Source organism: Pipistrellus kuhlii, unplaced genomic scaffold (genome assembly GCF_014108245.1).
Source record: "Pipistrellus kuhlii isolate mPipKuh1 unplaced genomic scaffold, mPipKuh1.p scaffold_m20_p_2, whole genome shotgun sequence".
NCBI lineage: Eukaryota > Metazoa > Chordata > Mammalia > Chiroptera > Vespertilionidae > Pipistrellus > Pipistrellus kuhlii.
Genome location: NW_023425515.1, coordinates 72655940 through 72681263, shown reverse-complemented (window position 1 = coordinate 72681263; position 25324 = coordinate 72655940). Strand labels below are relative to the sequence as shown.

The following is a 25324-nucleotide window of genomic DNA, read 5'->3' as shown; positions in this document are numbered from 1 at the left end:
CCCTTCGGATGTGGAGCGCCCTGGGCCAAGGGCCTGTGGTGGTTCGCAGGCCAGCCACGCCCCCTGGCGACCCAAGCAGAGGCCCAGGTATCTGGAATTTATTTACCTTATACAATTGAAACTTTGTAGCAGTGAGGCCAGGGTGTGTGGAAAGCTTGGCTTCCATTGCCAGGGAAACCCAAGCCTCTCAACTGCTCTCTGTGGCTGCAGCCATCTTGGTTGGGGTTAATTTGCATACTCACTCTGATTGGCTGGTGGGCGTGGCTTGAGTGGGGAGATGGTTAATTTGCATATTATTCTTTTATTAGATAGGATTATTTTTTAATCCTCATCCTTGGATATTTTTTTTTAGCAGGGGGTATACAGAAAAAATAGGGAAAAACTAAATCTGGAAAGGGATAAGATAAACAGGAGATGAAAAGGGTAAAAGTTAGTAAGAGAATGATGGCATAAAGGTCAAGTTGAGGTAGGGTTGAATGATGCAATAGTAGAGATTAAAATAGAATGAAGACTAATCCAAATGTAAAATAAAAAAATTAAAATGGTAAGAAAAAAAACACACAAAAAAACAAAAAAAAACCAAAACAAAACGGAAACAAAAAATGCAAAATAGCAGTAGTAATAATGATGATTGAAATTGAAAAAAGTAGTAATTACAAAGGTAAAATCAAGTGAAAAAAAGATTAAAAGATGTAAAAATGAAAATGAACTAAAAGATGTAAAAGATGAAAATAAAATACAAAATAGAAAAATTAGCATAAAAATGTGCAGTAGTGGTCATTCATTTTCTCTGTTATTATATTTGGCACGCTTATTTCTTGGTCTAGACAGTATTGCAGATCCCTGCGTTCCACTGCACCTCAGTTTTATAAGCTAGTCTTTAATTTTAAGTAGGCTATTTCTTAGTTCTTTCTGTCCATTTACTTTTGATTAATTAAAAGTAATAAAAAAAATAAAATAAAAAAAGGGGGGGAATCAGTTTGTATTTCAGCCCCTAGGTGCCAGTGTTTCTGGTTTGACTTACCAGTCTTTTTGGCTGCTCTAGCCTTCTTTCTCTATGGCTCTATGTTTTGTCGAGGAAAGCTGCCTGGGTGCCGGCTCCCAGACTGACTCCTTTCCCAGATTGTTTCTTCTCGCTCTGATCCCCTGTTTCCAGGAAGGCAATTTCCCCCTGCAGTCTCCCAGGATATGCCAAACTGGGCAATCCTTCCCTAGTACTCAGAAACAAGGGGGTGAGAGGGATTAGGCGCAGGCTGGGTCTGCGCCAAGGTGTCCAGATGTTCTGCTTTTGGCGGGATGGTCCCGATTCTTAACAATTTGTCCCGAGTCCCTTTGTGTGTTTTCTGTTTGTTTGTTTGTTTGTTTGTGTGTTTTAAAGACCCGATTTTAGGAAAGATCACGTGAAACCCAGCACTGGGTCTTGCTGTGCGCGATTCTTTCGGCAGCCCCTGTCTCTTTTGGTGCAGCTCTGGATACGTGGGGCCTCTGGTGGCTGCGCAGGACTGCTGGGAAGCGGGGCCACGCGAGGCCTCTGGGGGTCGGGGCCTCTGGGGGCTCAGGCCTCTGGGGGCCCGGGCCGCTGGGGCGCACCGCGGGTACAGTCGCTGCCTGTGCCGCGGTGACCCAGAACCCTCACGTTTTCCCCGCAAACTCTGACCTTTCCGTGGGTGATTGAAGAACTCCCTTGAATCCACGTGTTTGCGCCGACTGGGGCATCACAGCTGCTCGATGGTCTCCTCTGCTGTGGGTTTTCCAGGCCTCAGAGAAGGTTCTCCTTTCTTGGTAAGATGGCGCAGCCTTTCCTCTGAGCCTGTAGCTCTGGGAGAGGTCTCCACCGCCGCAGCGCTGGCTGCTTGGTCATGAAGTCCTGTCCAAAGGACCCTTACCTTCTTTTAGAGTTTTGCTACCCCTTAGCTTGCTATTCTGTACTCCCTGTGCGACTCATAGAAGCTGATTCTATCTGTTCTGGGACTAGGCTCAGAACAAGTCCGTCTGATCTGTCGCCATCTTGTCTCCTCATTTCTGTTTTTTTTTTTTCTTTTTTTTTCTTGATTTGAGAGAGGAGAGAGAGAGAGAGAGAGAGAGAGAGAGAGAGAGAGAGAGAGAGAGAGAGAGAGATTAGAGGGAAACATTGATCAATTGCCTACTATAGATGTCCTGACCAGGGATCTAACCTGCATCCTAGGTATGTGCCCTCACTGGGAATTCAACCTGCAACCTTTTGGTGTATGGGGTGATACTCCAACCAATGGACCCACTCAGCTAGGGCAATACTTATTCCCTATTCCCATCCTTATTCCCCCATTCCCATCCCAAACCCCTCCCTAGTTTTTATAGTTGTCCATGTATTTACTTTATCATTAATATTTATTTTTTCATGTGGCTTTCAGTTACTATCTAATGTCCTATCATTTCAACATGAAGTATTCCCATTAGCACATCTTTGGTAATGAACTCCCTCAGTTTTTATTTTGGAATGTTTTAAGTTTGTCCTTATTTCTGGACAGCTTTGCTAGATGTAGGGTTTCTGGTTGAGTTTTTTTCCTTCAGTACTTTGAATAACCAACCCAGTGCCTTCTAGCTGCATGCTTTTTAATGAGAAATCTGGTTAAGATCTTATTGAGGATTCTTTGTATGTGACAAGTCAATTTTCGTTGGTGCTTAGATTCTCTTTTTGCCTTTGTCTTTAAATAGTTTGACTATAATATTTCTTGGTGTAAGCCTCATTGACTTTATTCTATCAATAGTTCCTGGGGGATCTTGGATGTTTATAATCATGTCTTTCATCAAAATTTGGAATATTTTTTTGATGATTATTTACTCAAAGAGTCTCTCTGCCCCTTTCTTCCTTATCCTTCTGAAACCCCAGTAATTTGCATATTAGTACTTGTTGGTGTACCACAGATTCCTTAGGCTCTGTTTATTTTTCATACTGTTTTTCTTTTAATTCCTCAGATTTGATAATTTCCATGATCATGTCTCCAAGTTCACTGATCGGTTTTTCTGTCCAAATCTGTTTTTCAAATCCCTCTAATGAAATTTTCATTTTAGTTAAGTGTACTTTTTAGCTCCAGAATTTCTTTTTGGCTCATTTATATATTTTATCTCTTTATGAATATTTTCATTTTTTTATAAAAAACATTTTTTACTGTTTTCAAGACTTATTTCAGCTCCTTGAATATTTTTAAGATAGTTGTTTTAGTCTATTGAGTTTGTCATCTGGATTTTTTCAGGGACAGGTTCTGTTGATTTATATTTTTTCTTTGTTTTGCCATACTTTACCTTTTTTTGTATGCCTGGGCATTTTTCTGTTGAACACTTGACATTTATTTATTTATTTATTTATTTATTTTTAGGATTTATTTTTTATTTTATTATTTTTTTATTGATTATGGTCTCACATAATTGTCCTTATTCCCCCATTCCCATCCCAAACCCCTCCCTAGATATGCCCGTGGGGTCCCCCCCCATTGTCCATGGCCACTGGCTAGGCCCATATGTATGCACACAGTCCTTTGGTTGATCTCTTCCCCTTACCCCCATCCTCCCTTACTTTCCCTCTGAGGTTTGAGAGTCTGATCGCTGGTTCTCTTTCTCTGGGTCTGTTTGTGTTCATTATTTCCTCTAGATGTGTGAGATCATGTGATCCAAGAAATACCCTTGTAAGAACCTACACTGCAACAAGCCATAATGGTTATGCTGAGAGGCAACTGAATCAGTCTGTAGTGAGTTCCTTTCTGGGCCAACAGTTCTTTTGTGTCCCAATTTTAATGCCAGATAGTTCCTTATGTGTACATGCCAGCCATGATAGTTCAGATCTGGTTGGTGGACAAATGGTGGTAATGCAGGTCCGCCTGTCTCTGGTTTGGTCCTGGGCATCCTTCAGCAACCCGTAGCTGCTGTCTGCTGGTATGCTGAGGCGTCGTCAGCATCTTCCATCTCTGAATTGTGTCTCTTCTGTCTTCATGGCTGGAGCGCTTCTGTCTATTGCTCTCTATTACAGAATTCCAGATGGTCTCGGAGTTGTTTTCTGAAAATATGCAAACATATTCTCGACCAAAAGTTAATAAAGGGATATTTTCTTTAAATTTTATTTGGGATTCTTTTCCATTTTCCCCCCTCAAATGATTTTCCCCTGGCTTGTTTTGTCACCATGTGTGTATTTTCATGGGTATCTTGCTATTAGCGTTTCGAATGAAGGTTAATTTTCTAAAGCACAAATTTTTTAGATGTAAATTATTCTCAGGATATATTTCCTTATATGATATTCTTCCAGTATCACCCCCTTTTTTAAATAATAGGAAACTTTTGGAAATTTTATACTGTAGTCTTGATAGCTTTTACATTTTAAGTTATTTATGCTACACTATGACTACTTTAGATTCATAACATGTTGTGCAATTTTACCATGGCCGCTCTGCCAATAAGAATTTTTGTTAACCCATTAGGAACAGCTTTTTGAACAGTACAATCTCTGTGTGTTTTTAGACTATTCATTTATTTCCATTAGCCACATTACTTTCCTCTGAGAAATTGGCTACCATTTATCGGTCATACTCAACACTCTAGCATCAATCTCATTTACCATGTGTGTATTAGTGGAGTTGATTATTTGCCTTCTTGAGAAGAGCCTGAGCATTCCTGCTGCTAGGCTGGACTTGGATATTAAAAACCCACTTGCCCACACCATGGGTATGAGACCTCTCAAATAAGTCTTGCTGCAGTGAGAGGGCAGCTGCTGTCAGCCACGTCTCTGTCTGTTACCTGGGTCCCACTTTGAGCTGTGCATGGGAAGCGAAGCAGCCAAGGAGGCAGGAGACCTCCCTCAGAATGGGAGAAGGTTCAGGCGCCTGCCATGCTGCAGAGGGGGTTGGTAAGGGTCTGTGCCCCACCTCTGTTGACATTTAAATCTTATGGTAAGATTCTCCCCCTTCCCCAGGACTTGCTGTTTTGTTTTTTTTTAAATTTTCTTTATTAAAAAAAATATATTTTTTGGTTTTAGAGAGGAAGGGAGAGGGAGAGATATAAATATCAGTGAGGAGACAAAGTCATTGATAGGCTGCCTCCTGCTACCCCCTACTAGTGATGGAGCTGCAACCTGGGCGTGTGCCTTGACTGGGATTTGAACCATGACCTCCTGGTTCATAGGTCAAAGCTCAACCATTGAGCAACAGTGACTGGGCTCTCTGCGTTTTTGTTGTTGTAACATGTCTCTGTTGTGTGTAAACATAAGGTCCCAGGTCATTTCTTTTTTTTTTTTTTTTTAGGTCATTTCTAAGTCTGCGTCTTTACTTGGTCATGACTTCTGAATTATCTTGTATTTGTTATTGCTTTTTTTTTTTAATATATTGATTTTTCACAGAGAGGAAAGAGAGGGATAGAGAGTTAGAAACATCAATGAGAGAGAATCATCCATCAGCTGCCTCTTGCACAGCCCCTACTGGGGATGTGCCCGCAACCGAGGTACATGCCCTTGACTGGAATTGAACCCGGGACCTTCCAGTCCGCAGACTGATGCTCTATCCACTGAGCCAAACCGGTTTCAGCTGTGATTGCTTTTTTTTTGTTCTAGTCCTTATGCATTTAGTTTCCAAAAAAAAAGGAAAGAAGAAAAAAAATGAAGGGGTTAGGGCGGAAGAGTGAGAATAGGTGCTAGCCCTTTAAATCTTCTGGAAGTCATTTTAGTTGGATGGAGAGTGTTGCAACAAGAGAGGTGGATTTTGCAATAATTGCTGTCTATTTGCTCTGTCAGTGATCAGAGTACAGATTTGCAGTTTTTGGAGGACCTTGTCAAGACTGCTTACTGTCCCATTTGAAAGCCCATGCAAAATGTTCTAGGAGCTTGGTTATAACTGATTGCCTTGGAGCTCAGGGTGTGGGAAGGTTGGTTAGCTACTACCAATTTAAGACCTGAAGTTGACCGAAATTAACTGAAATTTTTGTCAAAACTTTTGACTAGAAGTTGCAAGCCTTTAATAGACTCTTAGAGTTCCAAAATAGTTACATCAGACGAATTTTGCAGTGCAAATGTTAGCTAGATGGGAATGATAGATGCTTCCTTATCCATAATTTTCCGGAGGTACTTGGTATGTGTTTTATAATTTACTGTACAAAAATTTTGATTAACTTTTGGTATCTGATTTTTTAATGCTTTTATAAGTGGTATTGTAAAAATTTCTAGGTTGAAACAGTTTTGAAAATGTAGTAATTACTATATGTTTTATTATAGAGGAATGTTTTATGTTAATTTTATGTAGTTTCTTATTTCAAAAATTTTACCCACTTAAATAATATGATAATTAGTTTTTTCATAAGTAATTATCATGGGAGAAAGTATGATGTGTAAAGATTTAATCATTCTTTGTTTATTTGAAATAGCAATATAATGATTTCCCGGTGGTTTATATCACTTTATTTAAAAAAGTTAATTAGTGAGTTTAATTGGTAGATTACTGATAGATCATATTGTATTAGCTTTAGATATACAACAAAATTTATTATTCTATATAATAGAGAGGTAATATGCAAATTAACCCTAATTCCCTCACATAAGATGGCTGCCACACTATGGCTGGCAGGGGAGGGCAGTTGGGGGTGACTGAGCCTGCAGAAGAGGGAGGGCAGTTGGGAGCGACCAGGTCTCCAGGGGAGGGTAGTTATGGGCAACCAGGCCAGCAGGGAAGGACAGTTAGGGGCGACCAGGCCTGCAGGGGAGGGCAGTTAGGGATGATTAGGCCGGCAGGGGAGGGAAGTTGGGGACGACCAGGTCAGCAGGCGAGAGCAATTGGGGGCGACTAAGCCAGCAGGGGAGGGCAGTTGGGAGTGACTGGACCTGTACAGGAAGGAGTGAGGGATGACCAGGCCTGCAGAGGAGGACAGTTAGGGGTGACCAGGCCAGCAGGGGAGGGCCAGCATGAGAGTAGTTAGGCATCGATCAGGCTGTCAGGGAAGTGGTTAAGGGGTGATCAGGCTGGCAGGCAGAAGCAGTTAGGGCAATCAGGCAGGCAGGCAGGCAGGCAGGCAGGCGAGCAGTTTGGAGCCAGTAGTCCTGGATTGTGAGAGAGATGTCTGATTGCTAGTTTAGGATCGGGCCTAACTTGGCAGTCAAGACATCCCCTAAGGGGTCCCAGATTAGAGAGGGTGCAGGCTGGGCTGAGGAATACCCACCTCGTGCATGAATTCCGTGCATCGCGCCTTAGTAACTTTCGAGTACACTTTACACACTTATGGAAACTTGTGCCTTTTTACCATCTTCAGCTATTTTGCACCCCTTCTCCCCCCACATCCCCTCTAGTTTTGGCAACCACTAATCTGTTGTCTATATCTAGGTGTTTTTTGTTTCTTTTAGATTCCACATATGTGTGAGATCAGATAGTATTTGTCTTTCTGTGTCAGACTTATTTCACTTAGTATAATGCCCTCAAGGTCCAACCATGGATAATATTCCATTGTGCATATATATCACATTTTATTTATCCATTTATCTATTGATGAACAGTTATGGTTTTTGTGTGTGTTTTGTAAATAATGCTGCTGTGAGCGGGGACATAAATATCTTTTTGAGATAGTGATTTCATTTCTTAAGAATAAATATCTAGTAATTGAACTGCTGCCTAATATAGTTGTTTTATTTTTAATATTTTGAGGAAATTCCATACTATTTTTTTGTAGAGGATGCAACAATTTAATTTCTACCAAATAGTGCACAAGGATTCCCTTTCCTCTACATCCTCACCAACACTTGTTATTTCTTATTCTTTTTGATAATAGCCATTCTACCAGGTGTGAGGTGATAGTTCATCATGGTTTCCAGATCTTGGCTATTGTAAATAATTCTGGTAGGAACATAGGAGTGCATATATTCTTTCTGATTGATATTTTGGGATTCTAAGGATATATTCCCAGAATTGGGATCACCGAGTCAAACAGCAGTTTTGTGTGAATTTATTTTTCTGTTTTGTATCTGTTTTTCTACCAATACCATACTATTTTTATTACTGTAGCTTTGTAATATAGTTTCAAATAAGGAAGTTTGATTCCTTTGTCTTCATTCTTCTTTCTCAAGATGCTCTGGCTACTTGGGGTTTTTTATGGTTCCATATAAATTTTAGGGTTGTTCATTTTCTGTGAAAAAGGACATTGTAGGGAGTCAGGTCAGGTTGCGTGGGCTTGGTTTGGCGGTCGCGGTGGGCGCTGGTCTCCACCAGGGACCCTTTGCTCCTGGAGAAGCCCCTCTGAACGGCTCGGGCTCCCATCCCTGATGGAAGTGCGGTGCCGGGTTCAAATTCCAACGCTGCTGGTTGGTGAAGTCTAAGCAACCATTGCAATCTAAACTGGCTGCATGGGGTGACCAGTCCGGCAAGGGGTTAGTGAGGGATGACCAAACGACTGAGCAGCAAGCAGCGTGGGTTGACCTGGCTGACAGGGGGTTAGTGAGCAATGACCAAATGACCAAGAAGCAGGCTATGTGGGTGACTTGGCCAGAAGGGGATTAGTGAAGGGTGATCAAATGTCTGAGCAGCAGGATGTGTGGGGAGACCAGGCTGGCACGGGGGTTAGTGAGGGGCGACCAAATGACCAAACAGCAGGCTGTGTGGGGCAATCAGGCTGGCAGGGGGGGCAGTTGGGGGCTAGCAGGCCAGTAGGGGGGCAGTAAGGGTGATCAGGCAGGCAGGCAGGCTAGCGGTTAGGAACCAGAAGTCCAGGATCGTTAGAGGGATGTCCCCTGAGGAGTCCTGGATTGGAGAGGGTGAAGGCTGGGCTGTGGACCCTCCCCCCATACACAAATTTTGTGCACCGGGCCTCTAGTGTGTGTGTGTGTGTGTGTGTGTGTGTGTGTGTGTGTGTGCCTAAGTTATCATTATGACCACTGCCCTGGTGGTCAGTGTGCTCCCACAAGCAACCCCCCTCGGCCCCTCCCTATTGCTGGCTGGCCCCTCCTCATTGCTGGCTGGCCCCTCCGATTGGACCCATAGGGGAAGGCTGGCCTGCCAACCTCCTGAGGCTTCTCCCACCTCTGCTGGCCAACCTCCCACTGCCCTTCCCCCCAGCTGGCCTCCTGTGGCCTCTCACCATGGCTGCCCCCCCCCCCCCATTAGTCCCGATTGGGGTGAGCCAACCTCCCAAAGTCCCTCCCCCCAGCCCTGATGGGAGGGCCAGCAGGCCAACCTCCCATGGTTCCTCCCCCCGGCTGGCTGGTCTCTCTGATTGATGGCCCTGACTGGGAGGCTGGCTGGCCAACCTCCCATAGTCCCTCCCCCTGACTGGACCCTGATAGACCTCAATTGCCGGCCAGGCCAAGGCACCCTACCCAGATATGAATTTGTGCACCTGGCCTCTAGTATCTCCATATATTTGAAATTTTCAGCTTTCCTCCATTATTGATTTCTTGATTTATCATATTGTGATTGGATTAGGTAGTTGGTTTGATTTCAGTTTTCTTAAATTTGCTAAGATTGTTTGTGGCATGTCATATGATTTATTCTGGTGGATGTTTCATGTGCACTTGAAAAGAGTATATTTTGGTGCTGGTGGAAGGTATGTTCAAATGCATGTCTGTTCCATTTGATCTGAAGTATATTTCTATTCCAATGTTTCTCTGTAGATTTTTGTTTGGATAATTTATCCATTATTGAAAATGTGATATTGAGGTATGATATTTCAAATACCTCCAAAACTTGTTTTTCAAAAATTTTATATTTTATGTATTTAACTGGTACCTTGTATTTAAATTATTTCCTTAATAGGTAAAATTTGTTACTACACTCCAAACTTTATTTTGTACTTTGATATATGATCCATGCTTGAAACATATTAACAATTACATTACCTTCAACTTATAAGTTTTTAAAATACACATAGATGTGGTTATCAGTATCTTGTGTTCATGAAATTTTTTACTTTTTAAATCAATTTAATGTATTTAATGCCTATATTATTCTGTTGCTCATTTTGCATATGCAGAATTCTATGGTGTGGGTGTCTTGTGTTCTGTTCCCCAAAGAAACATGGAGAATTTAAATGTAGAACAGGGATGAGAATTAATTTCTCAAATTTTAGTTCATTATTTTTTTACTATTCAGATCATGTACTCTTCTATGTGGGCCTGTATTTATAAATCACTGTCTTTTGTCGTAAATATATGCCAGCTGGCTTCAAAATTTATTTGGGTTGGAAAGAATTGAGTATATTATTATTTTGTTTTTCAGGGGTTCTCAATCAAATAAGACAGTAGATAAGAATTGTTCAAGGCGGGCTACTCAGATCAAAGAAAAGAGAAAAGGTAATGATGGCATTTCTCTTGTAGTGTCTGATACTCAGTCTAAAGGTTTGTTTAACTTTAAAAACTGTTGTTATCTAAATTTTTGTGTACTGCATTTGTAATAATATTTAAAAATTGACTTTAAGAGGGAGCAAGAGCGAGAGTGAGATATCACTGTGAGAGAGAAACATTTATGAGTTGCCTCCCATATGTGAGACTGACTGGGAATTGAGCCCACCACTTTCAGGATGACGCTCCGACCAAATGAGCCACAATAGCCAGGGTGCATTTGTAATAATTTTAAAATTTATGGATAACTTTATTCAATTTTATGTTTGAAGGATATGTGAAAGTAAAGGGAGATTATTTTAGCAACCCAAAGAAAATAGCTAAATTTACAATTTGTATCCTGTAGTATATATTTCTTGATCTATTTATTAAATCCAAAAGTTAATTTGATTATGTTGTTGTTGTGGCTGGGCATATACCTATAAATTTATAATGTTAGTCTGGCTATTTCTGAGTGTTGTTTTCATGGATATATTTGGGATTGTTACTACTGCTAACTATATTATTATTATTATTATTATTATTATTAGCTTCACACTATTTATCCTCCTATGAAATATATATTTTATTCATTAGAATTTCTCTCAATGTTAGGAAGATGCCAATACAAGCCATTATTAACATTTTCAAAGGTAAATACATTCCAGACTACTGAAAATTCTTTGTAGGCCTCTTGATATGTAGGGTTAATAAATTAACTATTTTTTTGTGTCTCTTTTAAGAATTTAAAATAATTTTTAAAAATTTTCACAAGAGTAATTTACTACATTAATCAGATGTGAAACTAACATCTTCATGGATCTCTTGGATTATTGCTAGCTCAAATTAGTGAGGTATCTTTTTTTTCCTATCGATAAATAAATCTTTATTGTTCAGATTATTACAAATGTGTTCCTCTTCCTCCCTCTCCCTCAATTGCTCCCCTCCATCAGGCTTCCACCCCACCCTCTGTCCTTTCCCCATCCCCCATTATCCTCATTCATAGGAGCACAGTTTTTGTTCAGTCTCTTCCCACACCCCCACTCCCCTTGTCCCCGAGAATCGTCAGTTAACTCCCCTTCCATACCTCTGATTCTATTATGTTCACTAGTTAATATTGTTCATCAGATTTTTTAATTTCCTTGGTTTTTAGTTTCACTTGTTGATAGTTACATGTTTGTTGTTCATAATTTCTATCTTTATCTTCTTCCTCTTCCTAAATAACCCCCCTCAGCAATTCATATAATTCTGGTTTGGCAATGATGAACTCCTTTAGCTCTTTTTTTAGTTGTGAAGCTCTTTATCTGGCCTTCGATTCTGAGTGATAGCTTTGCTGGGTAGAATATTTTTGGCTGTAGGTTCTTGCTATTCATCACCTTGAATATTTCTTGCCATTCCCGTCTGGACTGCATGGTTTCTGTTAAGAAATCAGCCGACAATCGTATGGGTGCTCCTTTATAGGTAACTACCTGCTTTTCTCTTGCTGCTTTTAATATTCTCTAATATCCAACTGCCAGCTTAGGACTGGGCCCGGGGCTTAAACAGGCAGTCAGACATCTCCCAAGGGGACCTAGATTAGAGAGGGTGCAGGTCGGGCTGAGGGACACCCCACCCTGTGCATGAATTTTGTACACCAGGCCTCTAATTTAGAAAATAAGATACCTCAGAGAAACCAAGATGGCGGCATAGGGTAGACACCCGAATGCAGCCTACCACAACAAATTTGAATTTAGAACTGGAAAACAGGGGAGGCATTTCCCTGAAGCTCCGGACGGTTAGCTCAGAGGAGTCTCTGCCATCTGGGAAGGAGAGCGAAGGCACGCTGACCCTCAGAAACTGTGAAGGTACGGAGAACTGTGCACGCGAAAAGGCGCTGGCTTAATCCCGGTGCGCAGAGAGGTAATGTTTTCATGTAGTTTCCTATATTCTGCCTTCTTGTCCAAGTATAAGCTTTGCCCACATATACAAACAACTTCCTACACACTGTTATGAACAGAAGCAGCTCGGGAACATTGTCTCTCAACTATGTTATAGAGTGTAGTACTACATTGCAGTGAAGTGTAAGGCTTTCCAAAGCTGCCGAACGTGTTTCTTTCTCTATTTCAATGGTATTCTGCCTTGTATGACACACATTTACCACTCTAGGCTCCTTTAAGTAAACAATATAGGATTCATACAGTGTTTCATGTGATCTTAACTCTAATTAAGGATTTCCTGGATCTTAGCTACCTTTTCTACACTAAGAACTGACTTGGAGAATCTCTTTCAGCTGTTCTAAATGAGTTCTCATCTATTTACAGTCATTTTCTCTGAATTATTCATGTTTTCATGTAGTTTCCTATATTCTGCCTTCTTGTCCAAGTATAAGCTTTGCCCACATATACAAACAACTTCCTTGGAGAATCTCTTTCAGCTGTTCTAAACGAGTTCTTTGCCCACATATACAACTTTCTGGATTCTCTTATCTTCTTGCTGCTGCAGGGGAGTGTCCTCTGGCTCTTTGTGTTCTAAATCTTTGTCTTGATTCTTGCGATCTTCCAGTCTGTTTTTAGGACTCTGTGTAATATATATTTTTTCAGACAATGTTTTCTTTATTTCTAGTTGATCCCTTTTTATTTCTCTGTCTTTTGCTCTTGGAATTTTAATTATGGTGTGTCTTGGTGTGGTCCTTCTTGGATTCCTTTTGTTTGGGGTTCTGTGGGCTTCCTGGACTTGTAAGTCTAATTCTTTCCCCAGGTGGGGGAAGTTTTCTGTCACTATTTCTTCCAGTATTCTTTTGGTATCTTGCTTTCTCTCTTCTTCTGGGACCCCCATAATTCTGATGTTGGTTCACTTGAAATTGTCCCAGAGGTTTCTTACACTATCTTCAACTTTTTATTTCTAGTTGATCCCTTTTCATATCCTCATAGGTCTCATTTATTTTATCGGCCTTTTTTAGGATATTCTTGAAAAGCCTTATAACTGTAGTTTTGAACTCAATATCCATTCTTCTCTTTTCCTCGATCTCCTTCCTTTGTGTCCTGCCTCTTGTCTGCATTTTAGTTGTTTTCCCGATTTGATGGAATAGTTTTGTGTGCTAGGTGTTCTGGTAGAGCCCACTAACACAGCCTTCCCAGTTACCTGCGGTGGACAGTCTTGGTGTAGCCCTTTGTGGGCTGTGTGTGCAGTCTTGTTGTTAAGCCTTGCTTATTGTTGGTATCACTGGGAAGCGTTGATCTCCAAGCCAATTGGCTGTGAGGATCAGCAGTGTCTCAGCTAGGAGGGCTTCTGTACTCTGCTTGGATGGGGCGGAGTATTGGGGTGGCGCAGACAATCTTTAGTTCCCTGTCAGTCTCTCCTTAGAAAAGTCCTGTTCGCTGTGAGTCTCTCAAGATTGGTTGCCAGTGCATGCACCTCTTTTGTAAAGCCACAGACAAGCTTTGGATTCTGGCCAGTCCCTCCTTAGAGAAATCCAGCCTCTGGGAGAGCTTCTGTGCTCAGCTTGGATGGGGCAGAGTCTTGGGTTGGTGCAGACAAGCTTTGTTTTCCAGTTGGCTCCTGCAGTAATGGCTGCTGGCTTCACACACTTCTGAGAGATCTCTTCCTGCTGCATAATAGTCTGGCCTCTCACGACTGGGGCCATCTATCAGAGCAATAGGGTGATTCTGTTTTCCTCTCGAACAAGAAAGCCAGCCACGTGTTAGATGTCCGCTCTCTCAGCACACCGGGAGTCGCCAGTAGCAAACTCAGCCCGGCTCGCCCATCTTGTGATGTCGTGGTGGCCATCTTGTGATGACATTGTGCAAGGGCATTGCAGGATGCCATGTAGGCTTTTATTATATAGGATTATTTTTAAGTTATTCACAAGAAAAGATGGTCTTGTAATGACACCACAAAATTTATTTGTAGTTCCTTTGAAACACAGCTGTTTACACATTTTTAATTAGCTTTTTCATAAAAGAGACAAAATTCAAAGGACACTACATTAATAACTTTGATGTATGGTATACAAGACACCAGCTGAAACTCTTATGAAGGCAGTCTATATAGAAAACATGTGACTCCATATTCATAATCTTTGAATTAGTCACTGTCTGCATATAATAAAAGACATTTCTTATGAATTGTGCTTTCCCAGCAATAATTACCTTTGTTATCAAATATCAGTATTTGTACAAATGGGCTCAGTTTAGATATTATCAAGACACCATTAAGCTCTCACATTCCCCTGCTTTTCTAGGTAGAATAGGACTTGTTGAATTTTGCTTTCTGATTGGTGCTCTACATATTCCGAAGTCACAGTGAAAATTTACATTTACAGCAAGGAAAAAAATGAATGATAAAAGAAATACTTTATACTTTCTTAGTATTCCTAAAGGTTCTCCTCATAGGTAAAGTGATTTTAAGAAAAGTAGGTATTGCCTGTCCAATGTAGCTCAGTTGTTGAGTGTCAACCTATGAACCAGGAGGTCACGGTTCAATTCCTGGACAGGGTATATGGCCGGGTTGTGGGCTCTATACCCTGGTAGGGGGAGTGCAAGAGGCAGCTGATTAATGATTCTCTCTCATTGATATTTCTCTCTCTCTCCCTCTCCCTTTCTCTCTGAAGTGAATAAAAACTATTTAAAGAAAGAAAATTAGGTATTGAATTATTAAAAATTACCATATTTTGATAACTATTGATTACCGTGTCTCATACCAGTTGTTTAAAGAAGGCCATGAATTAATGGAAATTCTGAATTATAGCCCACGTTTACCATTCTTTTGTAGCAAAGTAAGTTTTTCTTGTGGAAATTATTTTTAAGAAAATAACACAATAAACTATTAAATATTTTTTGTTTACAGAAATTTTTCATCTCTGACTTTATTTGCTAGTAATATTTGCAAGTTAAGTTGTATATATTATGCTAGTAGAATCCTATTTTTACAAAATGTGTCTCAATTTAATACATTTATTTCTGTTTTCCATGAGATAGTTTCGGGAGATGTGCAAATAGTAAGGTTGTTAAAGGAAAATTCCTGTGTAAACTACTTTTATAGTTTACAAAGTTAATGTGCTTTTGAAAATACTGTGTTGATGATTTGGTGGTGGTGGGGGTTTTGTTTTCCTGGGGAAGGGAGCAAGGAGCATTTTTTTTTTTTTTGAAAATTAGAAGATTATTGACTGTCTTGTAGTTTTTGCCCTCAATCCTGTTCCAGAGCCTGTGTTTTAAGCAACAAAAAGGTATTTATGACTGTTAGTCATTAGCTGTCTATGAAGCTAGATAGGAGCAAGAATAGCTTGTAGTATTGAAGGAACTTTGAATGAATGGAGAGGTCAGGCTAGTTGGTGTGACATAAAGTCTGTTATGAATTCAAGGAAGCTGCTTGGGATTGCTGTGCATAAACAGTTTGTATTTGAGTTTGATATAGATCCAAAAAGCAAAACAATTCAGGATAACCTTCAGTTAGTTAGAATCTATTGGAAGGTATTTTTGTACAATACATATATTTGATAATTGAAATATTAAGCATTTTTAAAAATAATCGCCATGGGTTTCAAAAGAATGCCTTCTTAACTGGAAAAAGGGAGCACTTCTTTCTCTGTAGGGTAGTAGATTTATTGGAGATTTCAAATGGCAAGGTCTTGATTTTTAAAAGAAGAAATTAACTGTAAAGCAAATTGATATTGTTGGGAATGATTATGTATCACAGCCAGATGCTGAAGAAAGGTATTTTGTCTCCTTTTAAAAGAACAGTGATCAGTTCTCTTTCAAATTATTGTCCCTTTTCAATATCTATGTATCTATTTTTCTACCCTATCTAATAAAAGGGTGATATGCAAATTAACCATCACTTTGTCACAAAGATGGTGGTGCCAATAGCCACAAGATGGCGGCACCCAGTCCTCTCAGCCCTCCGGAGTCTCCCAGCCCCAGGGTGGAAGTGGGGGGACAGCCATTGAGAGGGGGGTGAGCTGGGAAGCCTTGTGGAATGCTTGCTTTGTTGCCGTGGCGACAAGGCAAACATTCCATGCCTGGCTGCAGATGGGCCTCTGGTCCTTGGAGAGCCTCTGGGCAGCGGGCACAGAGTGGCCAAGCCCTGCAGAGAGCTACTGGCACACAGATTTGTGTGCAGAGCTGCTAGTCTATGTCTATCTATATACAGTATATCTTATATTTTAAAAAGACAACTAATTTCTAAAATTACAATGAATTATACAAATGTTTTAAGACATGAATTTTCCACATTTTATTAAGGACCCCCTCCCCCCTTTCATCCTTTTTGGTTGTATAGTTGAATGCAGTTATAGCAAAAGGTAAAAACATGGTGGTGTTGTTTTGCTTTGGTTATTAATGAATACTACCTTTTTATGTATTTTCCTCATTTATTTAAAATTTTTTTGTTTTTGTTTATCATTATTGCTTATTTTTAACACATGTAATACAGTTTAGCCTGCCATCAATTCTATGAGGCGAATTAAAACTTTACTTTCCTATGTCTCTTTCTTCTCTTCCATCCTGCTATCTTAGGGAGAAGTTTTAGCAACAGATCTGGTCCCACATTTTTTCAGATCTCAAATTTTTCCCCCTGAAGTTCAAACACTGAATAATCTCTTTGCAGGAGAGCAAATAGTCTTGCCCTCTGTGGCCACCCCTAGATCTCTCTGCACCAGAGGCAGTTTACTAAGATTTTAATTTGAATAAGAAACCACATTTATGACAATGTCAGGGAAAGAAAAATTGAATTTTGTTCATAGGTCAATCACAATCCATTGGACTTAAGTAGCTATATGGCTCTGCTTAGCTGATACCAATGTCACTAGCTAGTTATTAATAATAGGAAAGAAGCAAAGGAAGACTACACATTGTAAGCATGGCCATCTGGGCAGCTTCACCAGGAAGCTGCAATTACTCCCCTTGGAATCACTAGCCAGGGAAATTTGGGTGTAGCCATTCAAATGCGAATGAATACATTCTTTAGCTGAAGACTTCCAGCCATTTATATGTAAACTTGTTACCACTACCTGCCTCAGGGCGTGAAATTTCTTTCTTTCTTTAAAAAAATATATATATATTTTATTGATTTTTTACAGAGAGGAAGTGAGAGAGATAGAGAGCTAGAAACATCAATGAGAGAGAAACATCGACCAGCTGCCTCTTGCACACCCCCCACAGGGGATGTGCCCGCAACCAATGTACATGCCCTTGACCGGAATAGAACCTGGAGCCTTTCAGTTCACAGACCAACGCTCTACTGCTGAGCCAAACCGGTTTCGGCAGGGTGTGAAATTTCAAAAGCTGCTTACAATGCCTTGGGAAACCAGTTTTAATTTATCTCCCAGTTTATCTCAACCATTTTTAAAGCTCATTCTGTACACAGAAAAGAGGTTAAGCACAGCCCAAAACTATGTGCACTCATTTTGAACCGGCCTTTTCACTTTACATGAGCACAGAAATTCGAGATACATAAAAACTTTCTTGGGGAGTGGTTTTCACATTAAATTGCCAAGTGTCTCTCCTCCCCCACCTCCTGCCTGCAATGCGGGGAAAGAGTAGCAAATTTAAAACAAGAGCAAACTGAAACCTTTAGTTATATAAACATACAAAGAACACAGAAACAGACAGAGGGTTCCTGGGAACAGTCTTCCAACTGTGGAATCAAAACCAAACGACTGCCTCACGCCGACCGGTGGCCCTCCAACATTGAAAGCTGGCCACCCACTAGAACAAGTCTGCCACTGGCCATTCTGAACCTCCACAACACAGAAAATCACAATGTAAGGCCTGAAAGACCCCCGGTCCAAAGGATGAGCGGCGACCCCAAATCAAACGCAGAGCCCGAGTCTTGATGCAAAGAGCAGGAGGTTTATTCCAAGCGCTGCGCAGGGACCCACAAGCAGCAGTCCAGAAAAAGACTGCCGCTTGAGAGCCCTGAACAGAGGTTAGTTACAAGCTTTTATAGGCAGAAACCACACGCAGGTGGCCTGGGGAAATTGGCCTGGGGAAATTGGCAAATTGGCCTGGGGAAATGCAAACATAAGGTTGAGATTGCAATTTCTTGGCCCTTTCCTGGGCAGTTAGAAACAGGCCTGACCTTACATTCCCTCCTCTTCTCAGGACTGAGTTTCAACCCTGGAACTCATATTCTGTTTCCCCTTGCCCAGTTAGAGGTACGATACAGGGCCCGAGGGTTAGAAGTAGGAGCAGAATAAACCAATTTTCAAACCACCTCTGTTGAGCTTCTCTCAGTTTGGCCATAGAGTCCTTCACCATGCCTGAATGATCTATAAAAACAACACTCCTCTTTCAAAGCTGCACACAGGCCACCGTCCTTACTACCTCAGACAGCGAGGTCAGGGATAGTGATGGATTGTTCAATGGCTCGTATTGCCACTCTGAGCCCTTCTATACTGTGGGGTTTGGATTAAAGCTGCTGTCCCAGTCCCCACCCCGGCGGTTACCCCTAGCCCCAGCAAGACAGCTAGGGTTATTGAAACCAGCTCTTACAAAAGAAAACCTCAGCCCCTCCACACCGCCGGGCCTCACTCCTTGTTCTCCCATAAAAGGGGAACTGATTGGGCGGGGCATCATCAAGACCCGCCGCGAGTAGGAGTCAGTGGCAGCCACCATCCCCAAAGAGTGTCTATAAGCAGTCTCCACAGTCCATCCATCGTCAGGCGGTGGTGCAGGTTTGGCATGAGAGGCATGGATCCAGGAGGCGATGCCGTCTACCTTGATGGCGGTGGGTGTCCCTTCCACCGGGGTTCCAAGTTGGCTGTCCAGTGACGATGAACGTAGACAAAGTCCCCAACCTGGAACTGGTGTGGTCAGCCAAAGGGACCCACACGTCCTTTTGGACCGTCTCCAACGCCTTCAACCTAGCGAGCAGGGATTGAGGGGCGTGAGTTTCTGTCAGCAGTGAGTGGTGGTGGGGCCCCGAAAAGGATTTCAAAAGGGGTTACTCCCAGGGGCCCGGGCGTATTCCGGGCACGGAATAGGGCAAAGGGAAGGAGGACTGTCCAGTCTGTCACGCCAGTTTCTAAGGATAATTTAGTCATAGCCTCTTTTAACGTTCTATTCATCCTTTCTACCTGTCCTGAACTTTGGGGTCTACATGAACAATGCAATTTTCAATTAATCCCCAGCACCTTGGCAATTCCCTGACTTACCTGGGCGATGAATGCCAGCCCATTATCTGAACCAATTACCTCTGGAACTCCAAACCGGGGAAAGATGTCTTCAATCTTGGCTACTGTGGTTGCCGTTTCGCTAAAGACTACCGGGCCGGCTTGACTTCCTTCCGTAAAGTCAACTTCCCAATAGCTGCCCGGCCTATTTCCCCTTTCCCTTCCGAGGGGTGGGAATTTCATGCCTTGCAGCTAGCGACAGTTCTCTCGGCTAGGGAGGTGAGCTTTCGGATTTTGGACCCAGATGGGTGAGGCGGTGTTGCCATTTCTTCAGGGACGATTATCTTCTCACCTGCCTTATCCTTTCAGACCCCGTACTTATCCTTGACGTATTTGCCAGGCTTTCTGGCCATCTCCCCCTCCTCTTCTGGGGAGTAAGAGAAGGACCTAGGAGGGTCCAAAGAGACTTTTGCTAGCGGCAGGATGTTTAGTCCCAAGGCAGCCTGTTTTGCTTCAACATCTGCCTTCCTGTTCCCTTCCGCCACCTCAGACGTCCCCTTTTGGTGCCCTGGGCAACTTCTTTGGGGGCATGTATGGCCTCTGCTGTCAGTGTAGATGTTGACTCTTCAGCCAACCTGAGGGCTTGTGTTCTGCCTTCTGTGCTGAGGTGCCTTCTGGCAGACTGCTAGACCAGATTACCTCATCCGTGCTGACTACCGCGGTTCCTGCCCTCCTCTTCCTGTCCGAGAGGTAGCTGCTGCCATCTGTGAACCAAGTGAGGGGGGGACCCGGGTAGGGGTGTGTCTCTGAGATCCCGCCTGGCCCCCGTTTCTTCAGCCAATATCTTCTGACAGGAATGCAGAATCTCTCTCTTTTCCAAGTCTGCTTCTGGTAGCAGAGAGGCAGGATTCAATGTCACGGGGCCCCCGAATTGGACTCTCCCCTCGTCCAACAAGAGACTTTGGTCACAAGGAAAGAGTGGGTGACCGTCCCAGTCCCAAGATCTACAGTCCGGTTAGTCATCCACGGGTATTGCTCATTACCGGTGGCCCCAATGACCCAAGAAGTTTTCTTAGATATCGGCCCCAAGGGAGCTTTTATTGTGCTCCTGTGTCCACCAGAAATTCTACTGGTTTCCCCTCCACTTGGATGGTTACCCTGGGCTCAGGGAGGGGTTCCGAGCCCCGTCCCCCTCAGTCACTGTCCTCATGAAAGGCCAAAATGGTCTTGGCTTCCTTCTCCTTCCTCTGCCTTCTTGGGCATTCTCTCTTCCAGTGTCCTTTTTCTTTACAGTAGGCACATTGATCTCGGTCGAGTGGGAGGCGATCGCCCAGGTTCATCTGTCTACCCTTACCTCTCCCTTCTGGCTTTTTATCACCTACCACTGCTGCCAAGATGCGCGTGAGATTCTTCTCCTGTCTACACCTTCTCTGCCTCCTTAACTAAGTCCTGCAAAGTATAAAGCAGATTGGCCAATAAAGGCCATAGCCACCGAAGCCCGCTGCCCCTCGGTCGCAGGGTACCGCCTGAATGCTTCCATTAGTCGCTCAAGAAAGACCGAGGGAGGCTCCGTGGGTCCCTGAAGGACATCCCTTACCTTAGCCAAATTGGTGGGCCGACGCGCGGCTCCTCTGAGGCCGGCCACTAGAATCTGGAGATAGACTGTCAGTCGCTCCCTACCTTCTCATCACATGTACAACTTTTATAAAAACTTTCACTATTTTACATTAGCTCTTAAACCTTCTTCCTATGTCCTTCAAAAATCTATAACCATTATTTTAGAATATTTAGGAAAGGCAGAGGGAAGAGAGAGCAGGTCTAGCACTCTGTTCCCAATAGCCGCTTGAATTTTAAACTGCCACATTCTTCCTACAGATAAAGATCTCAGATTCTGATAAGACTGAAAAGGGGCACAGGAGAATTTTAACTGTGCCTTTAAATCCCCTAATAGAACACGGTGAAAAGTGTCCAAGCAGTTACGGGGGGTTAAACCACGTTTTCACATTGTTTTAACACAATTCTAAATAAATTATAAACCTTTGTGATGAAGTCTACTTAAGCCTATAAAGTAGATACACATGACTGAAACCAAAAATGATTCCCAAAGTTTAAACAACCGAATGTACAAAATACAAGATGCAGGTACAAGCCCAAATTGACAACAATGGCATATGAAAAAAGCAAAACAAAACAAATCAAATACAAAAGTTTCATGTTACATTAAACATTACTTCAGAAAACCCGACTTAGAATAATTTCTTAAGTGTAAGCATTACATACTTTTTCATCTGACAAATGAGAATCATTACTGCTTATTCTAAACATATATAATACAGTTTAGCCTGCCATATTCTAGGCATCTAGTTACTGCAATTAACTTTTCCTAATTCAATTTATACTTTGAACTTTTAAAGCTGGCAAGTTCAAACAAAGCACTGAATAATCTCTTTGTAAGAGAACTAATAGTCTTTTGCTCTCCGGCCTCCCCTAGACCTCTCCACACCAGAGGTAGTTTACTAGGATTTAAGACAATGTCAGAAAATCATACTTAAGTAGCTACAATATAAGACTCTGCTTAGCTGGTATCAATGACAAAAACTAAACATTGTAAGCAAGGCCATGGAATTACCTGCCACCCTCTGCAGATCACATTAGCATTCAAATGCAGCTGCACACATTCTTTAGCTGAAGACTCCTAGCCTTTACCGTTATCGTTATCAACGAGGTAGTTTCCGCCTCATGGTGGGGAATTTCAAAAGCTGCTTACAATGACTTGGGAAACCAGTTTTTAATTTATCTGCTGCCTCCAGCTACTCAACTCCTGGAGGTGAATGGAGGCAGGGAGCAAACGGGTCCCAGGTGACGAAGGCGGTGCTGCCACCAGAGCACTCAGCTTTAAACAAATTAAAGGTTTCTTTCTTTCTCTCTGCTCGCCTGTGGCCGGGCGAGTAAGATGGACCTGGGAGGTCTCTTTCCCAATTTTCCTTTGTCAAGGAGACAACCACACTCCTTCAATCATTTGGGGTTATCAAAAAGAACATCAATCCAGATATCAGTGTATGGAATTTGGTCCGGATGCCCAGGGCTCCTATAGACTATCCGCCGGACTCCCGTGTAGGGCCCCATGTCTAGGGTCCCTGTTGAAGGCCAATCAACCCCAAATGTCGGCCACTCCAATTCACAGTCTCCGGAGAGTGAAGGCATCTACCGAAACACCATAGCCTTCACCTCGTTTTTTGAAGTCCGGAAAATTTTTAACCATGCATTCAAGGGGACTTAGGTGACTCTCCTTTGAGTTTCCTTGCCCCATTTTTCTCTTTCTTCCCAATTTGTTAGGCAACAAATAATTCCAAAACAAATCCAAAAGAGTAAAAACAAAAACACTGCACTTTTACCAATTCCCACACACTCGATTGCGGCCGCACTCTCTCAACACTCACAAAACACTCACTCAGACCAGAACCAGGGAATCTCCAGACTCCAAACCCAGACAGAGCCAAGGAGTCTCCACTTGAATCTCTTCCACAAACACACGATTGGGGCAGACGGTCGCGGCTGCCTCACTGTCTCAGTAACCAAACCTATCCGATCTTCGCCGGGACTCGAACCCGACACCTGATTGCCGGGACTCGAACCCGACACCTGATTGCCGGGACTCGAACCCGACACCTGATTGCCGGGACTCGAACCCGACACCTGATTGCCGGGACTCGAACCCGACACCTGATTGCCGGGACTCGAACCCGACACCTGATAGGAGACCGCCAGGCGCCCCTGGCTCTCCTGCACCCTTGGGGCGTCCCCCAGGGTTGCAGCCTGTGGCCCTCCGACACGTCTACCGACCACTGTTCGGCCACTCTCACGAGTTGCCGAACGGCTGCGAACTCAGAACCAGATCAGATTACAGAAGTGCACACACAGAACCAGATCAGATAACAGAACACAAGACAAAGACAGACAACTTCGGGGTACCCCTTCTTACCTCCAAGATCGGTTCTGGGCTTGAGGGGGGGGCCGCTCGATCCCGGACGAGCCCCCAGAATGTAAGGCCTGAAAGACCCCCGGTCCAAAGGATGAGCGGCGACCCCAAATCAAACGCAGAGCCCGAGTCTTGATGCAAAGAGCAGGAGGTTTATTCCAAGCGCTGCGCAGGGACCCACAAGCAGCAGTCCAGAAAAAGACTGCCGCTTGAGAGCCCTGAACAGAGGTTAGTTACAAGCTTTTATAGGCAGAAACCACACGCAGGTGGCCTGGGGAAATTGGCCTGGGGAAATTGGCAAATTGGCCTGGGGAAATGCAAACATAAGGTTGAGATTGCAATTTCTTGGCCGTTTCCTGGGCAGTTAGAAACAGGCCTGACCTTACAACAACAACCAACAAGAGGGCACCCAACAACATTTCAACTTAAAACCAGACTTAGGAGAGGTCCACTTCTCTCTCGCCTTTACAAAAGCACAGAAATTTGCCCATGAGGCCTCTTCTCCCAGACCCGATGCCGCCACGCCGGCCCAGGCCCCCAGAGCTAGGTTGCTGCCACCGCTGCCGCCCCAGCCACGCTGCTCTGGCGGCCCTCTGAGGAGGCAGGGAGGGAGCCCGGGTCACCCCTTCTCCAGGCAGCCAGCAAAATTAACCCAGGTGCCTGGCCCCCGAGCGAGACCGTTGCTACCCAGCTGCGCTCTGATGCACAGACCGAGCTCCGCGGAAGCCCCTCTCTGACCCAACGCTGCCAGGGTCCTCGCACCACCACACCGGCCACACTTTGCCGGCTCCATCCTGGGGCGCCTCGCTGCCTGCCGACACCAAAATCAGACCTGGGAAAGTCTCCTGTCACTTACCTGCATGTGAGGCATGGACTCACGCTGCTTGCCTCGTTGTGGGAGAGGTTTCCATCCCTCTCCCGCATGTGAGGGGCCCTCTAGGAGAGGATTCCACATCTCTCCTGCCTGTGAGGGGCCCTCCCAGGAGGTCGGAACGTCTTCTGAATCCTCCGGCCCGTGGTCTTAATGGCGCGTCTGCCAGACGTATTCGGGCTCCAACGACACGAGGGGTTCCTGTGTCCCTCCAGAGTGCTCATACAAGGACACAGACACGCACACACTTACCGCGGCCAGTCAGGCTCTCCCGATTGGAGGCCCTCATGGTCCTGGGGATCCCGGATGAGCCCCCATATGTTACGCCCAGACTTCCTGATCCCCAAGGACCACCAGGGAGCCAAGTCTGATGCAATAAACAAAAGAGCCTCTTCCATGCTAGCATGGGCTCTGTCCCACTCACGCCGACAGCATGGTGGAAGAGAGCTCCTCATGTTTATTGTACAAAGAATATTCACTTTGTGTATACAATTTGAAATAGAGATCTCATCATACTCATTCATGTCAGTATGAGAATTTTACAGTGGACTTCTTTTTTACATTAGCTTTGAAAATAGTATAACAATTTTGATGATGTTTCTGAAACTCTTCTAAAAGAAATTCTTTCAGTACTTTTGTTTATGTTTATGACTCTTGTTTTTTAAGATCTTAACAGTGAAAGTAGAGGTTGTGATCATCTTGAAGAGGGGAGCAGAAACAAGAATGGTACATGTTCTGATTCAAAAATGGAACCCACTCTGATTTCCAGGAAGAGAAAGAAAAGGCTTAGGAGTAATTCACCTGATTCTCATAATTCTACTTCTTTGTATAAACCAGCAGAACTGACAGTAAGTAGAGGTATTTGGATGGGACATGAAGTAATTTGTGCTATGATAAAAATGAATTTCCCATAGCCAAATGATGTTTTTCTAGTTTATTCTTTTATCATAAGATTTCTCTTTCTATTTTTTTTAATTAAAAAAGGATTTAAATGAAACATTTTTGCATTTAATAGTTATTGAAATAAATTTTAAATATTATGAATGAGTTAAAAAGTTTAAGTTTGCTCCTCCTTTG

The 25324-nt window shown here is 43.1% G+C and overlaps 1 protein-coding gene across 12 annotated transcripts in view; it reads left to right on the top strand.

Annotated features, from left to right (window-relative positions):
- SENP7 (SUMO specific peptidase 7) overlaps nt 1-25324 on the top strand; it is a 156927-nt gene that overhangs the window by 88249 nt on the left and 43354 nt on the right. For 9 of the 12 annotated variants that reach the window (XM_036445436.2, XM_036445435.2, XM_036445433.2 and 6 more), the window contains 2 exons: nt 10209-10327; nt 24914-25095. In XM_036445436.2, the coding sequence (XP_036301329.1) occupies nt 10209-10327; nt 24914-25095 (301 nt within the window). The remainder of the gene's footprint in view (nt 1-10208; nt 10328-24913; nt 25096-25324) is intronic. The other 3 variants (XM_045584037.1, XM_045584035.1, XM_045584039.1) reach the window with 1 other exon arrangement.